The sequence below is a fragment of the Solanum dulcamara genome, chromosome 2 (genome assembly GCF_947179165.1).
Source record: "Solanum dulcamara chromosome 2, daSolDulc1.2, whole genome shotgun sequence".
NCBI lineage: Eukaryota > Viridiplantae > Streptophyta > Magnoliopsida > Solanales > Solanaceae > Solanum > Solanum dulcamara.
The window spans coordinates 1206129-1221611 of NC_077238.1; the positions used below are offsets into that span (position 1 = coordinate 1206129).

Below are 15483 nucleotides of genomic sequence, written 5' to 3' on the forward strand. Positions count from 1 at the left end.
TCCTTGACAAAACAAACATGAGTATATCCAGCCAAAAAAAGATAATTAATAAATGGTATCTAGTTAAATTAAGCTGAATATTCCTTACTGATTCCTTTTTTTTCTTCTCATTTTGCTCACTTTTTAAAACAAAACAATAAAGAATATACAAAGTAAAAGGAAATATATATTAATACAAATCAGACATTAAGACAATAATTGTTGGATTTAGTCACCAAGACAATAAAAAGTTGTTAGCTTTAATAACTAATCCATCAAGAAAATGGACTTTTAATTTCTTAATCTACTGATTACAAATGATTGGTCAGAAATAAACAGGTTGTCAATAGTATTATTAATCCTATTAATCTTCATTCATTTGTTGGATCTACCAATAAAATAATCAATATGTTATTATTTTTTCAGACTGACAACTACTCCATCACCATATGTTGTTTGAGATTTTGACCAAAATATCTTGTCCACTTATTTATTTTTTTAAAAATAATTATTTAAAAGGGAATCTCAAATTTGAGATCCAAATCAAATATGGATCAGATTTAGAACAACTAAAGATTGAATCCCCACCCCCTCCTGCCTATATATATAATATATTCTCGTTGAACCATTCAAGTATTTTATTTATTTTATTTTTTGCGTAGTAAAAAAATATCAAAGTTTCACAAATTCACCTCCACGTGAGATAAAAAGAGCGGATTAAGTCATGAAATTAACAAGAATGATAACAAAACTTTGGATATAATCTTTCTCATAAAGTGTATTTTGAAATGAGTCAAAAATATTAATTATTGTATATACAAAACTTTCCTTCTGTGTGAGTGTATTGCCTCAAGTGGTGTAAAGAAGGAGACAATATCTACTAGAAATGATTCACAGATTATAGTTTCAATAAAAAGAAAAGTATGAGACAAACTCAGAACTTGAACAACATGAATTTAAGTTAGAAATTTCATTATAAACCATTTAAATTATGAGGTTCGAAATCTATTTTTATATTGATTTAGTGAGTTTTTTTAACACACATAATATTTAATTTGAAATTATTAAGTTCGAACGAACTCACCAATCAACTAAGTCTGCCCCCCAGAGTGTCAAGGTTCTTCTTTGACTCAACTTTTTAGTGTCAAAACTCAAATGAAAATGTGACACTAACTTTTAGAGGTCATTTTGGAACTTGTGATTTGTGAATATATATGAATGTGACACTATTCCTTTTTGTGACCACATTCCACTGACCCCCCCCCCCCCAACACACATATACACCACAAAGACACACATACTGAGACAACAAGTAAAACATTACAGTCAATTTGACAAAGCTAAGATAATGGTGTCTTCTCAGACAATATTGTTGGCCCTTTAGGTCAATAAGGCAAAACATACCTACATGTTTTCACGCTAATTGATTTTGATGTGAGAATTGCATGTCACAGAGGTGGATTTAGGGTGAGTTTCATAGATTCATTTGAACATATTTTTTTTATTCCAACTATTTATATAGGAACAGACGTAGTATATAACATGTGAATTCGGCAGAATGCAATATCTTTAGTCTAAATTTTGTATCATGTTACAAAAATCAGTAAATAGTACAAAATTAAATTAATAACAAGTTATTAGTACTTGAAGTCGTGTTCTAGAATCTAGAACTTGTAATATAGGTATACAAATACAATATTTAAATTAAATATATACTTACCATAAAGGTTAAAGTCTAAACTTGCTTATATATTTTTGAAATTGCTCAACTTTGATCTTCATCTTTGACATTTACAAATCACACATATTTACTTTTGCCACTAAGGGAGCTCTAGCGTAAAATGAATGGACCCCACACATTCAAATTCTTCGTGAAGAGGTTAAATTTTATACAAATACAATATTTAAATTAAATATATACTTACCATAAAGGTTAAAGTCTAAACTTGCTTATATATTTTTGAAATTGCTCAACTTTGATCTTCATCTTTGACATTTACAAATCACACATATTTACTTTTGCCACTAAGGGAGCTCTAGCGTAAAATGAATGGACCCCACACATTCAAATTCTTCGTGAAGAGGTTAAATTTTATCTCTCAATTTTTTATTTTGGTTCAAATTTACCCTTAGATTGGATCTCCATCAAATGTCAACGACAAAAACTAGATTGCTTCTTAACAATCGGTGTAATATCAGACTAAAAGTTCAATATAAAGCAAAGTTGCTCAATTTCAAATAATACAAAGCAATTTTAACTATTTTCCCTATAAGAAAATATCAAAAACATTCTGAATTTATTTAACTTTAAATCGTGAATTCGCCTTTATCCTAAGGCTAACTAAGAGGAGGGGTGGTGGGGGATTGGGGGGGGGGGGGCGAGTTGTTTTCAAATGCCCTAACAACAACAATTACAAAAGCTTTGATCCAATAGACAAAAACAAGATTTCATTAAAACTAAAAAAATATAGAAGACAAGAAAGAGCAGAGACTTCACTTGTTGTCTCAAATTTATATGGTCAAGATTCCATTTCTCTCAACATTATTCACCTAATTTAATTGCATGATTCCGACAGCCAGATCAATGTCTCATTTCGAGGTACTATTTTCCTCTTTTTTTCTTGTTAAAAAAATATTAATGAAAATTACAAATAAAAAAAAAAGTGATCCAAAATTCCCAACTTTTTGTAATAATAATAAACCAATTGAGTCTCACGTGAATTTTTCTAGAAAAAGAAGGTAGTATATGATTTGTAGAATTTAAAAAAATATTAATGAAAATTACAAAAAAAAAAAGTGGTCCAAAATTCCCAACCTTTTGTAATAATAATAAACCAATTGAGTCTCACATAAATTTTTCTAGAAAAAGAAGGTAGTATATGGTTTGTAAAATGGATGGACCACTCGCAACTATCAAAATCCAACCTAATAAGTTAGTCTTTTAGGTTGGACTCTCCTATTCAACCTATAACAATTATAGTAACATTGATTGGTCCACCGCGACATGAAGTTGTGGCTTATCACGTGCGTAAGAGTGTCAGGAGTGGTGGCCTAGATTCAAGAGGAAATTGAATTGTGAACAACAAAGTTATTGATTCTGAAGCAGGACATGTATAACAAATCAATCGAGTCTTGCATGGATTTCATCGACAATTGGCTAGAAGTTTATAGATTAAATGAGTTCTCCTACTTAATAAGCTAGTTTTTGGATTGGGACACTTCTAGTTAATTAGTCTTTTAAGTTTCGACTTGGCGACTCTCTGATCCAACCTATAACAATTATATCAAAGTAGTCACATGGCAAGCCTTGGAAACAGCCTCTGACAGAAATGCAAGGCAAGGCTGCGTACAATAGACCCTTGTGGTCAGGCCCTTCCCCGGACCCCGCGCATAGCGGGAGGTTTAGTGCACCGGGCTGCCCCTTTTATATTTATCCAATGTGATTTAAAGTTATGGCCTATTTCGAGCATAGCGTGTCAAAAGTGGTAACATAGAATCAAGAGGTTAGTCAGTCGTGAATAATAAGGTCATTGGTCTTCAAACAAGATAACTATAATGAACCAATCAAGTCCCACCTGTATTTCACCGATAATTGGCGAATAAGTTATAGGTTGAATGAGCTCTCCTACTTAATAAGTTAGTTTTTGGATTGGGCTCTTGTGTTCGGTTTTTAGTTTGATTCTCCTATTCAACCAATAACAATTATATTAATCGCAACTTGAAGTTGTGGACTATCTCGAGCGAAGAGTATAAAGAATAGTACACTAGACGATCCAAGAAAGATTCAATTGTGAATAATAATGCGGTTGTTCATCTTCAAGTAGAAGAATTGCAACGAACCAACAGAGTCTTACATGAATTTCACAAAGAGTAGGTAAGAGGTTTATGAATTGAATGCGCTCTCCTACCAAACAAGCTAATCGTCGAGTTGTGCACAACCCTATGTGAGTTGTTAATATTATGATGTTTTAGAGACACCATATAAACATAAGATAGGTTATGGTACCCTACTTGTATCCTATGAATGTCCTATAAAATTGTGTTTAGTTAATGTTTGATACATACAAGGGGACTTGTTTTGGACAAAAAGTTATTTTGGACCACAACGACTTGAAATAGGAAAAAGTCTAAAAATTATTGGTCCCCTCTTTTCTTAATCTTGTTTTTTTTTCTTTTCCAAAGGAATTGGGTATTTACATTTCTTGTTTTTTACATTAATGTAGTTGACTCTGTTTTCATTAAAAATAGTATTAATGAAAATGAGGTTAAAGAAAAGGGGATCAATTTAATTTCACTATATGTACATAAATGTATAAGATCAATTCACTAAGGGAAAAAATCTATCTAAAAAGAACTGTGTTTTGTCTTCTAATTAAAAAAAAAATGATCCTAAAAGATGCTGAAGCATAATTCAAAGATTCCAAATCAAGACGGCAATTAGGTGGCCGTTTAGACATAAATATTGTGAAATTTGAAAGGAAAAAAAGGTAGTATTTGGGGAAAAAATTGAAAATGGTATTCGAAAATCAGAGTTTTGTTTAAATATGAATACAAATTAAAGTTGCTTTTGAAACAATTTTTTGGATTTTTTCGAATTCTAAAATAATAATTTTAGCGAATTTTGAAAAATTGTAACAAGAGAGAGAATATTTGAATTGTCCCGACTAGTTATAAACCGAAAAATCAAACCAAACCGATATGGCCAAATTCATCAACCTTATATTGACTGCATTTGCCAACATTAATTAAATCCAACACTTGGGAATTGATTTAAATCAAACTTATAAAGATGTGTCTGAGGAGAACTTGCTCTTCATATATTATATATCAGTGTGCCATTAATTATATATCATAGGGATTTTTTTTTCCCTTTCTTATTGCCGAGAATTTCCATGGTCTGTGATGCACATTTCGAAATTCAAAAATAATGGGATCTGGGATTTAACAAATTCGAGAGGTGAATTTTATAGAGGAAGAAATAATTTCATATCAAAAAATTCATCATGCGTGTTCCTCCACTTCTTTTACATGCCTTATTAATAAGAGACAAATTCATAATTTAAATTTAACGGATTCAAACTTATATAGTTCTCACAGTGCTAGAAATTTCAATAAAGATCTTTAAAGAAATGTAAAAATATCACGATGGCGATATTAATTACCCATGTCAATGGAATTCACCCGTTTCTATAAATACAAAAAAGAAATATTTTTATTCTATTTGTACAGTGTTATTTTCTGGCGGAAAGGATTTGATTAAACTCCCTCCGTCAAAGATAGCTACGACCTTGCAAGATCTTCAAAAATAGTGCATTTTTAAAGAATTCGGCATGAGTATTATAATGGGCCTCAAAGTAGTATCCTGGGCTTCCTATTTGTAACTGTTGTCTATCATCTTTGGGCTGAGAGGAATGCATGCAGGCTCATATTATAAGACAGAGAAATTGTGATCGAGACAAAACAATTAGATAGCTTGAAGATAGATTTTAAAAATAGGATACTGATATTTTATGAATTGAGGATTTATCGGATGCAGACTTTTTACCTACAAGATAGAGATAAAATCGATATACATTTTATTTTTTTTAGACCTTACTTTTGAAATTAAGAGGTCCTATGTTATAGAGAGGTTTGATTTTATACTATCAAATTATTTAGAAATCAATTACAGGTAAGTTTTTTAATCAAGTGTGAGTTTAAATCCTAAAAGGAATTTTGACAGCTCGAACTATGGTTTCGCATTTTTTTTTCTTCATCTACTTATGATAGTAAGGAAAGATAAACTCAACATAGTTGTCTGTAGTTTAATACAATTCTTGAATGTTCAATAATCAAGAATATTCTTTTATTTTGCTCAGCAGCTTGATGTCAAATGACTGGAAGTTTCAGCCCTTGACACAGTAGACTATTGGTACAAGTACCATAGCTAGTTTCTAATCCGTGGCTAATTTGTTAATTTTTACAATCATATCTATACTAATTCCTAAAGGAGGGATCATCGACCTCAACAAAGTAACTTGGTGATAACATCCAAACTCTGTCTTTATTGTTCTTTTTCAAGGGTATTACCATATATAGGTTCATGAGAAAAATTTGGGGTTATCGAATGAGAAGTTTGGATCTAGCTCCAAATGGTCAAGTGAAAAATCGCCCACAATTGGAGAACTCGTTGTGGAAGTGTTGGCTGAGAATATATCGGTGAGGTTTGATTCCGAATGGTGCAAGTTATGAACCATTCCGTAACCATTCATCTGGCAGCTGCTTGAGACTGAAAAGTAGTTTGATTCAGGGGTCGTAGGAGAGACAAAAGACGGTGAATAGCCGCTACCTATCAGATTGTCACCAACATGGGAAATCTGAAAATGCTGATTATCATCTGTCAAACCAGAAGAAAATGTTGGAGGAAAGGAGAAATGACATGCTGCTGGCTCATTCTTGTCCAAGTCATTAGTATTGACTCTCAGGTTTGCTCTCAAATTCATCAACACTTGGTTTGAATATTGCTGCCCTGTTTGATAAACGGCTTGGTTCTTGAATTCTTGTTTCTCTGGCGATGTTGGTTGTGGTGCAGAATAAGTAGCGTGATGACAATTATGGGAGCCTCGGTATGTGATATCGAATACAGTTGGATCATCATATGACCTCTGCACTTGTTTTGTTGCCCAACAGTTTTGCATGTGAGGATACGTGCATATGTAGTAGCTTCTGCAAAACAACATGAAACTTGGTATCAGAACATACAACTCTGTTGTTCAACTGATTTAAGATTGAACCATAGTTGATCGATCGATTGAAAAGTTGGTATCAGAACATAGAACTCAGTAGTTGATTTTCATAGGTTAACCATAGTTGTTCAACTGATTTAAGATTGAACCATAAGCGTGTAATTAAGAATAAAATGAGAACTTTTCTCTCCCTCCGTTTCAATTATTTCTTTGAATAACTTAGCTCCTAACCAGCTACCAAATGACTTCTTAGACCTTGTAGATTTAAACATGTCACGATATTTCTATAGCTTTTAGAGCATGTTATAAAGGTTAAACCAAGAAGTTTGAAGTATGTTATTAAAGGTAAAACGAAAAGTTTAAAGTTAGAATTTTTTTAAATATAAAATGTCATTTTTAACAGAATTTAATTTTTCTACCTTTTCTTATCTTGGAAACTTCTTTTTTCCTTGTTGTATAGGAATTAGTCTTTATAAGTTGCCTCCCCCTCTAAAAATAAAATAAAATTTGCAATGGCGACCCTAATGTATCACATGTTGTCATCGTCTTCACTGTTATCGCTGGGATTCTACCATCTCATCTGCACCACCCGGAACCGCATCAAATCTGCCGGAGACTACGCCGCCAAACCCTACCACCCTATCTCCTTCATATCTCAGCCGCATCTCCGCCGTCTACCTCTTTATCTCCTCCTCCTTTGTCTCCTCATTTCTCTGATCCATCAATCGCTCGTCTCTTTAGATGCCGATCCTCTCCTCAAAGGTCACACTCCGGTGCATCGTTTCACTTCTCTACAAGCCGCTGCCGTTGTTTTCTCGTTTTTAATACTCGTCGTGTTTCTCCTCATCTCCGAGTCAACTTCTCTTCTCCCGCTACCTCCCGATCTGTTCTTCGCATTCGCCGCAGCACTTTTCTACCTACAGTATTCGGTATCTGATTCTTCTGCTTCCGTTCAAACCTCCGATCTCCAGGCGAAATGTGATTCCGTTTCCGCTCGCATTTCTGCACTCTCCTCTTTACTTTGTCTCGTGATCGCCGTTCAACCTAGGCTTTTCCTGGCTGATGTTGCGTTAGCTGCTTCTCTCTGTCTCCAGGGACTATGGGTTCTCCAGACGGGACTTTCGCTTTACGTTGATGCGTTCATACCTGATGGTTGTCATAAGCTGTTGGATGTTGTTACGGGGGTAGAAGGTTCAACCAAATGCGATTTGGAGGATTCTAAGCTCAGGGCTATTGCTATACTTGATTTGGCTTTTGTAGTTCATGTGATGTTTGTATTGCTCATTGTTATTGTCACTTATGCTGCCGTTGCTAAAACTGTTGGCATCAGGAGATTTGGCTCTTATGAGGCTCTGCCCAACACGGACTCGAGTCATATACAGATGAAGGCTATGACGGGAACTCAGGCTTGATTGTTGCTGCATTAGGTATCATTCTCTCCATAACTACTCAATGAAGGATATGTTAACCTCTTAAGCAGAACAATTTAAATGGTGAAATGTAAAGAGATGCATTGCTTAATATATAACATCTTCTAAACGCGATATGTCAACTAAATTAATTGTCTACTTTCTGTTTTGTCCTCTGAGATGGGTGTGCGAGTATTTGTTACTGTTAATTCACTCGGTACATGCATTATCAAATCTCGTAGGCTGGATAGATTCTTAGCTCTGTATCATCAGTGAACAAAAGTTCTTGCACTTGGCAGCTAAAATGATTGTCAGAGCAAAGGAATTAAGCACATTGCTCGATGTGATAACACAACATAATGATAATATAACAAGAGACGAAAGAAAACAATCACCTGTCTAATCCAAATATTGAAAGAAGCTGGGTGGGTGTTAATATTAGTTGGTTTATGATTTAGAAAATAGTACCTAAATCACCTCCAGATTTGGAGGAGATAGTATTGCACCCCAATAATAACCAAATCATCCTCAACAATAATATCAGAGATCAATAAGGAGGAAAGGGAGGGTAAGTCTACATCCTCATTTTTGGTTGTGCGAGTGTTTGTAGTAGTTCATTCTCTCAGTAAATGCATTATCAAATCTCCTAGGCTGGAGAGATTTCTATCTCTGTATTATCAGCTTTACTGTCTCATACCTGGCTCTTATTTTGCTGCAATTATGCTCCCATGCTGAAATAGACCTATGAATTTGTTTATGTGATTTATTAAAAAAAAATCTATAGTATTAAGTTATTTGCTTTAGTCTTAAGTCAGTGATTTCGACCATTGTTTTTGCTTTCAAAATTTCATCTTGGTCTGGCCAGGATTATCCAAGATGGAGTCATTCTTGCTCAGGAATTATTATAAACATTGGAGCCACTAGGGATTCTTCTTCTTTATCCCTTGTCTCTTTCAGAATTAATACTTGCAAAGCACTTTTATAGAATTAGCTAGGACTTCTTACAGCATCCTTCTCAATAAGGACTTCTCTCCTGTACAATTTAGGCTTATCATGTATCACAACTTCATCTCCATCTATCCTTTTAAATGATTCACCTGTTGAACTCTTTAAACCTTACTGTGGTCTTTGACAAGGGGTTCTCTATGCCCATGCTTGTTCAATCTTTGTTGAGATGTCCTTTCTAGGGCCTATATTGAAGTACTACATATAAAGTATGTATAAGAGGAGACTTTTCTTGGTTGAAGTATCCAAAGGATATAAACTTGCTTTCATTGGGTCTATTCTACTTCCCGCACTCTCGTTTACCGTCTCGGTTCATATTCTTCTGAGCTATGTTCACCATAAAGTTGATATGAAGATTTTTCTTGACCTGTAAAACGGGGGGGGGGGGGGGATAATTGAAGAAAAGGTCTCTTTAACATAACTCATCTTAAAAAAACTAAGTTGGAGTATCTGGTCTAGAGATGGCTCTCTGCAAATAGACAAGTCTTGGACCTGGAAATTGCATCTTAGTTTGGTAGAGAAGGTCTCTTTTAGTGTCTTCAATGGAAAATGGGCCATGTGAAAACAATTAAAGTCTTTGGTAACTCTATCCCATTTACAACTGAAATGATCCATTTCCTCTATTTTCCTTTGAAATATTGGTGCTGAGAGCCTAATCATTCCCACTTCGCCATTTTGCTATGGATTATCATATAATAATAATTGCGCGTATTACTTGAATACATCCACACTACTCCCTCAGCTGTCAGATTTAGAAGTTTAGAGTGTTGCTTAAAAACTTCCATTGCCTCTCTAAAGCATTTGTCTCACTTGGAAATCTTTTAACAGGCTTCCTACTAAAGCTGGGTTAGGCAAGAGAACTTCTGTTAATTTCTTATGGGCAGATGGCCCATGTGTCATTTATTAAACTCATTAGAGTAGAAATTGTTTGAGCTGAAAACTGGAATTCTCAGTGTAATCCGACAAGTGGGGTATGGGGAGGTTTGAGTGTACGCAGTGGAGGTGGAGAGGTTGTTTCTTTATAGACCTTGGCTTTAGGAATGCCTTTCTAGGATTATGAGATAGAAACTGTACACAATCTTTTCTTGAATTTGCCTTCATTTAGATTGGCATGGTTCGTTCACCTTATTTCCACCTATTCTTTGTAGTGATCCTCTTTAGTGTTCTGAAGCCTCTTCTCTAAAGCACTGTATATAGACCATGGTCTTTACTCATTAATGTTTCTATTCTTTCATCAAGAATTTGGAAGCATGGAATGTAGTTCTGTTCCAGCGACTCTCAGTTTTTAACAGTAACTGATAGTTAGGAAGCTTTCTGGTGATGATGGTCAAGATTGTGATTAAAGCCAGGAAACTACTATAGCCATATTGCTCACTCTTCAAAAATGCCACAGGTGCATGTCGGATCCTCCGAAAGTAGTGCATTTTTGGAAGATCCAACATGGATGTGGCAGTGTTTTTGGAGAGTTCGAGCAACATTGACTATAGCTCCTACACGGCAGGATCCTTTCAGCCCAAGAAGTGGTTATTGAGAAACTATTCCTAGTTCTTATCATCAGAAACTTGATTCCCTTGTGATCTCAATTCCTACAATATTGTTAGTTTTTTATTTGTCTTGCTAAAATTATTGACTTAACATATTTGTTTTATTTCTAATCAACTATCTTTTGTGGATCAGCTTATACGGAAGGGAGGCATTCGAATTAGGGTAGTCCATCATTCTCGGCTGTCATATCTCAATCAAGAAGAATAACAATCTAAAAACGAGCTATAAGCCCCGCCAAGAAGGCTGCCCCAAGCAGATATATGGCACACTCAGGTTCGGTTTTGTTTTTGCTGAGTTCAATCTTGTTGATGGAGTAGAAGCAGTTTCTTTTGTATGGACCCAACACTTAACATTAGATTGTATTTTATTTGGACAAAAAGTTAAATGAAATGTCAAAGGCAGTATAATTCAGTAGGAAGAGGAAGTTTTGGTTCCTGCCTTTTTAATCCTATATGATAAGTTTTGGTTCCTGGTCAACTAAAATATCTTTTAAATATTTGTAATTTAAAGTTTTGCCATGGTTGTTTGGTACCAAATGAAAGATTCCCATCTTCTCTGGAAAATGTCGAAGCTCTTCTTTATGGCTATAATACCAAAACATCAAGATGGTGTGTGGTCGTCTTTATTTTTGTTTTGATACTTGTGGGAATCGTGGAATTCTCATTTGTTTTTTTGCAGATATGACTTATTATATTTTTATTTACTGATAGAAATTCCCTTGTTAAAACCCTATGAATCGATTAAAACCTCAAATTCATACTAAAACCACGACTAACCTAAATCAAGTGAAGGATTCCAGACTAAAAATCATCAGATCATCACTTATTCGTCGAAGCAAATTTCCAGTATTGCTTACTGCGTGAATGTCTATCCATTTCACCGACAATTGTCCACTTTTTGTGCCATGACTTAACCAAGTGCATACTGAGAATAGATTCACGCTAACAACAAAGAGGATTTTGAAATATCAAGAACGAACAAATGAAAATAAAAAAATTACACGTTTTAAGCAGTTCTCAATATAATCATACAAGTTATTCTAAACATTATGTGAAGTATTAATCCAGGCATTTTCTGGGATTGTGTTTCGACGAATCACCCCTCGTAGCTTATTAATCAAGTACACGACTAATTTGAGATCAAAAAAAAAGAAAGAGCAATTAGTCCATTAAGCTCTCTTCAGCATTCAAATCTAGCAAACAATAAAAACTGAAAATTACATTTAAGAAAGGTTGCATCAAAACGGAGGGTGCTTAATAAGTGTAGCCCTTAACAAACATTCCCTTCTTAGCTTCCTCACTTTCACCTTCTGCGGAGTATTTTCCGAGTTGAGCCAAGGAGTTTGCTTTTGCACGAATCAAGAGTGCCCTCTGCGCAGCATCTACATTCTCAGGACGTCCTTGCCATGTTTTGAGCACTGTGTTCTGGAGTGCTCGTGCGTATGAGAAGGATACATGCCATGGGTTGGGGCTTTGGTTCATTGCGTGGAGGTTGAGTGTTGCTTCTACTTCAGATTGTCCTCCGGACAGGAACTGATCGGTAGAAAAACACACGCTTTTTAGCACAGTTGAACGAGAAAAAGAACAAGGAATTGAAAAAGACCAAGAAGTAGCAACGTAACTATAGTTTTTGCAAAGAATAAAAAGTTCAAGCGTGTGGTTTCTCTAATCTTTCTATGGTTATTTTTGATTAAATGAGGAATTCTTCTTAAAAAAGCAAATGAGAGAATTGAAGAGAAAGAAGTCATACCATGATTCCGGGAACCGCGGGAGGAACTCTTCTTTTCAGCATGGTAAGTGTGTATTTAGCAATGGTATCTGGAGAAGCCTTCTCTTTGTGTTCAGCACCAGGAGTAACCATGCTAGGTTTGAGCAAAATTCCTTCGAAAACAACATTGTTTTCTGCCAGGTAGTAGAAGACTTCTGCCCAAACACGTTCGGCAACTTCAAGTGTTCGTTCAATTGGGTGGTCTCCATCAAGAAGAATCTCAGGCTCCACTATTGGCACTAAACCATTGTCCTGTAGGAAAAAATGATTAAAAATCCATAAATAGAAAGACAAAACTTCCATCGTTCTCCAGATCATGCAGATCCCTTAAAGATTATTCTCCAATTCTGAAGATGGGAGGATATCCAAAACAAGTGCAACCAACTAAAGAGGTGGGTCAGGTGACTTAATTATCTCCTCACATTTTCTTGTTACAACTTTGGAAAGAAAGAAAAGGTTCTAAAAGTTACCTGAGAGATGGCAGCATATCGAGCAAGACCCCAAGCTGCTTCTTTTACAGCCAAAGCAGAAGGACCACAAGGAATGCTAACAACTGTTCTCCTGAAAATTTCAAAGTCGCATATCATTTATGTTCCTTAATTCTTCAGAAAAGTTTAATGCACTTTGATCTTCCAAGGAAAGAATAAGAGAAAATACAAGAGAGGAATAGCATAAGAAAAGCACAAGGCCACAACATACCACTTGGCAAAACGTGCTCCTTGCTTGTAGTATTCAGCAGACCTAGAAGCCAATCCATCCAATCCTTGGCACCAAGATTCATTGTTAGATCCTGGTAGGGGAACCAAACCCTGTAAATAAAAAAAGAAGGGTTAAAATTGGACGAAGTTCACCAACCTAAATATCTGCAACAAAGTTTAAGAAAGATAGCAGCAAATCCTGAAGTGCAGAAGAAGTTATATACAAAACATAGAAACAAGTTAAATAGGACACCTTGTCAACTTTGATCCCAGGTACAATATTCTGATCGTGCAAGACGTCAACAAACTTCTTCCCATCTGTAGTGGACTGAAAAAGTGTCTCTTCGAACAGAATGGATCCAGAGATGTAATCACCTAGGCCAGGAGTGGTCAATAAGAGTTGACGATAAGCTTGTCTGTTTGCTTCTGTATTGTCCAGACCAATTGACGCCAGTCTCTTTCCGGCAGTTGCATTTGATTCATCAATGGCGAGGATTCCCCTTCCAGGAGATGCAATAGTTTTCTACATCAAGTAAGCAATAGACAAAGGTTCAGCATTATTATATTTTGCAGAACATCTTTTACCCCACATTCTCCAAGTTTACAAGAATGTTAGGCAAAGGTGAATTTTAATAAGGAGGTGGATATATCTAGCACTTCGTAGCATGTTGAAGTAAAACCACTGATTGAATCTCAGAACATGTCTATATATGCAGGAAAAACTTTTTATGTGCATACATGTAAAAGAATAAACCATGTAGCTGTTGTTTTGTACAAGGAATCCAATTTATAGATACAGCCGAACATTTCAACATCAACATAAAAGAAAAACTTTACCAACTAAACCTTTTCAATTTCCACAAATCCACCAAATCCAAGCCATTACAGTTCCAAAATTTAGTATATAGTGGAACTTACAGAAAAAACTAACTGATATGCATGATCTAAACCAAAAAAAGAAGTAATTCTTGAATCCAATCAGAAACCATGCAAGCAAATAGAAACGTGTGTGGTGTGTGTGCCTGAGAGAGATATCACTTTCATGTAGCTCTGGAAAACGAATTTTCAAATCATCAACCTAAAATTAAGATTTTGTACCCTCTACTGACCCCACTTGTGAGATTACATAAGTTATGTTGTTGTAAAATTAGAATGAACCATGTAGCTGTTTTAGCTGTTTTAGCTGTTTCATAACTACAGACAAATATATCAGCATCACTATAAACAATAAAAAAGCAATTCTGACCAAAAGCAAACCTCTTAAATTTCCATCAACCCACTGAACCAGCAGAAGCACACTAGCACACACCTCTAACCAAAAATTCAACTTAAAATGCATGATCTAAGCTACAAAGAAGCTTCTAGATCCAACTGATAGTACAACCAAACTTATCAACATCAATATAGAAATTTAAATAACCAAAAAGTTGACCAAACTAAACCTTTTCAATTTCAACCAATCCAACGAACCAACAGCAACACAGTTGCAAAAATTCAGTATTTTAGCAGAATTCAATACAAAAATTCAACTTAAATGCATGATCTAAACCAAAAAAAAAAGCTTCTAGATCCAAGTAATAGTACAGCCAAACATATCAACATCAATATAGAAATTTAAATAAACAAAAAGGTGACCAAACTAAACCTTTTTAATTTCAACCACTCCACCGAACCATAAGCAGCACAGTCGCAAAAATTCAGTATTCTACCGGAATTCAATACAAAAACTCAACAGAAAATACATGATCTAAACCAAAACTATAAAACAAATCAAGCTACATCTGGAAAAAAAAACTTTTAGATCCGATCACAAAGCATGCAAACATATAAAACTAAACTATAGAGATAGAAAGTTACGGCGGTTTTGATGAGCTCATCGGTGTAAGATCCGGTAGCACGAACGACTGAAACACGGCGACGATTAGAAACAGGCAACCTGCAGGAAGATCCAGGTCGTTGATTGAACGACTGTTGACCGATCCACGACGATGACGATGCGTTGAGCTTCACCAAACTAGAACTCGCCATTTTTTTTTTCTTCTGTAAATCGCCTCTTCTTTCTCTCTCTGCGACAAAAAAAATATGGCTTTTGTGTATAAAGCGTCACTGTTATAAACACAATATATAGAGAAAATGATGTTTTGGTGGGTTGGTAGAGACGGCTAATTAACAGAGTAATTTCTTTTTTGTTGTTATTTGGGGTCCTCGAAGAGTCCGCTAGTAAACAGTACGGACAGCTCAAGCCACGGAGATACCAAACGAATAATAAGGGCATTTTTATTTTATAAGTCTCTTAAAAAAATAATATTAATTAATAGATTAAGTTTTATATTTTAAAAAAATAATAATTTAAAC

General features: G+C 35.0%; 3 protein-coding genes across 3 annotated transcripts; 1 reads left to right on the plus strand and 2 right to left on the minus strand.

Annotated features, from left to right (window-relative positions):
- Positions 1-6038: 6038 nt before the first annotated feature.
- LOC129879375 (transcription factor WRKY19-like) lies at positions 6039-6698 on the minus strand. The gene has a single exon (XM_055953520.1). It carries the CDS (start codon positions 6696-6698, stop codon positions 6060-6062), a length of 639 nt encoding a protein of 212 aa, XP_055809495.1. The 3' UTR covers positions 6039-6059.
- A 453-nt stretch (positions 6699-7151) lies between these two features.
- Positions 7152-11226, plus strand: LOC129879906 (uncharacterized). Its single transcript, XM_055953643.1, has 2 exons — positions 7152-8131; positions 10796-11226. The coding sequence occupies exon 1, from the start codon at positions 7217-7219 to the stop codon at positions 8114-8116; it is 900 nt and encodes a 299-aa protein (XP_055809618.1). The 5' UTR covers positions 7152-7216; the 3' UTR covers positions 8117-8131; positions 10796-11226.
- A 419-nt stretch (positions 11227-11645) lies between these two features.
- Positions 11646-15252, minus strand: LOC129879907 (fructose-bisphosphate aldolase 3, chloroplastic). The gene is made up of 6 exons (XM_055953644.1): positions 14986-15252; positions 13382-13651; positions 13130-13239; positions 12901-12991; positions 12413-12682; positions 11646-12195 (listed from the first exon to the last, which is right to left on the minus strand). Exons 1-6 carry the CDS (start codon positions 15154-15156, stop codon positions 11917-11919), a joined length of 1191 nt encoding a protein of 396 aa, XP_055809619.1. The 5' UTR covers positions 15157-15252; the 3' UTR covers positions 11646-11916.
- Between the last annotated feature and the right edge of the window lie 231 nt (positions 15253-15483).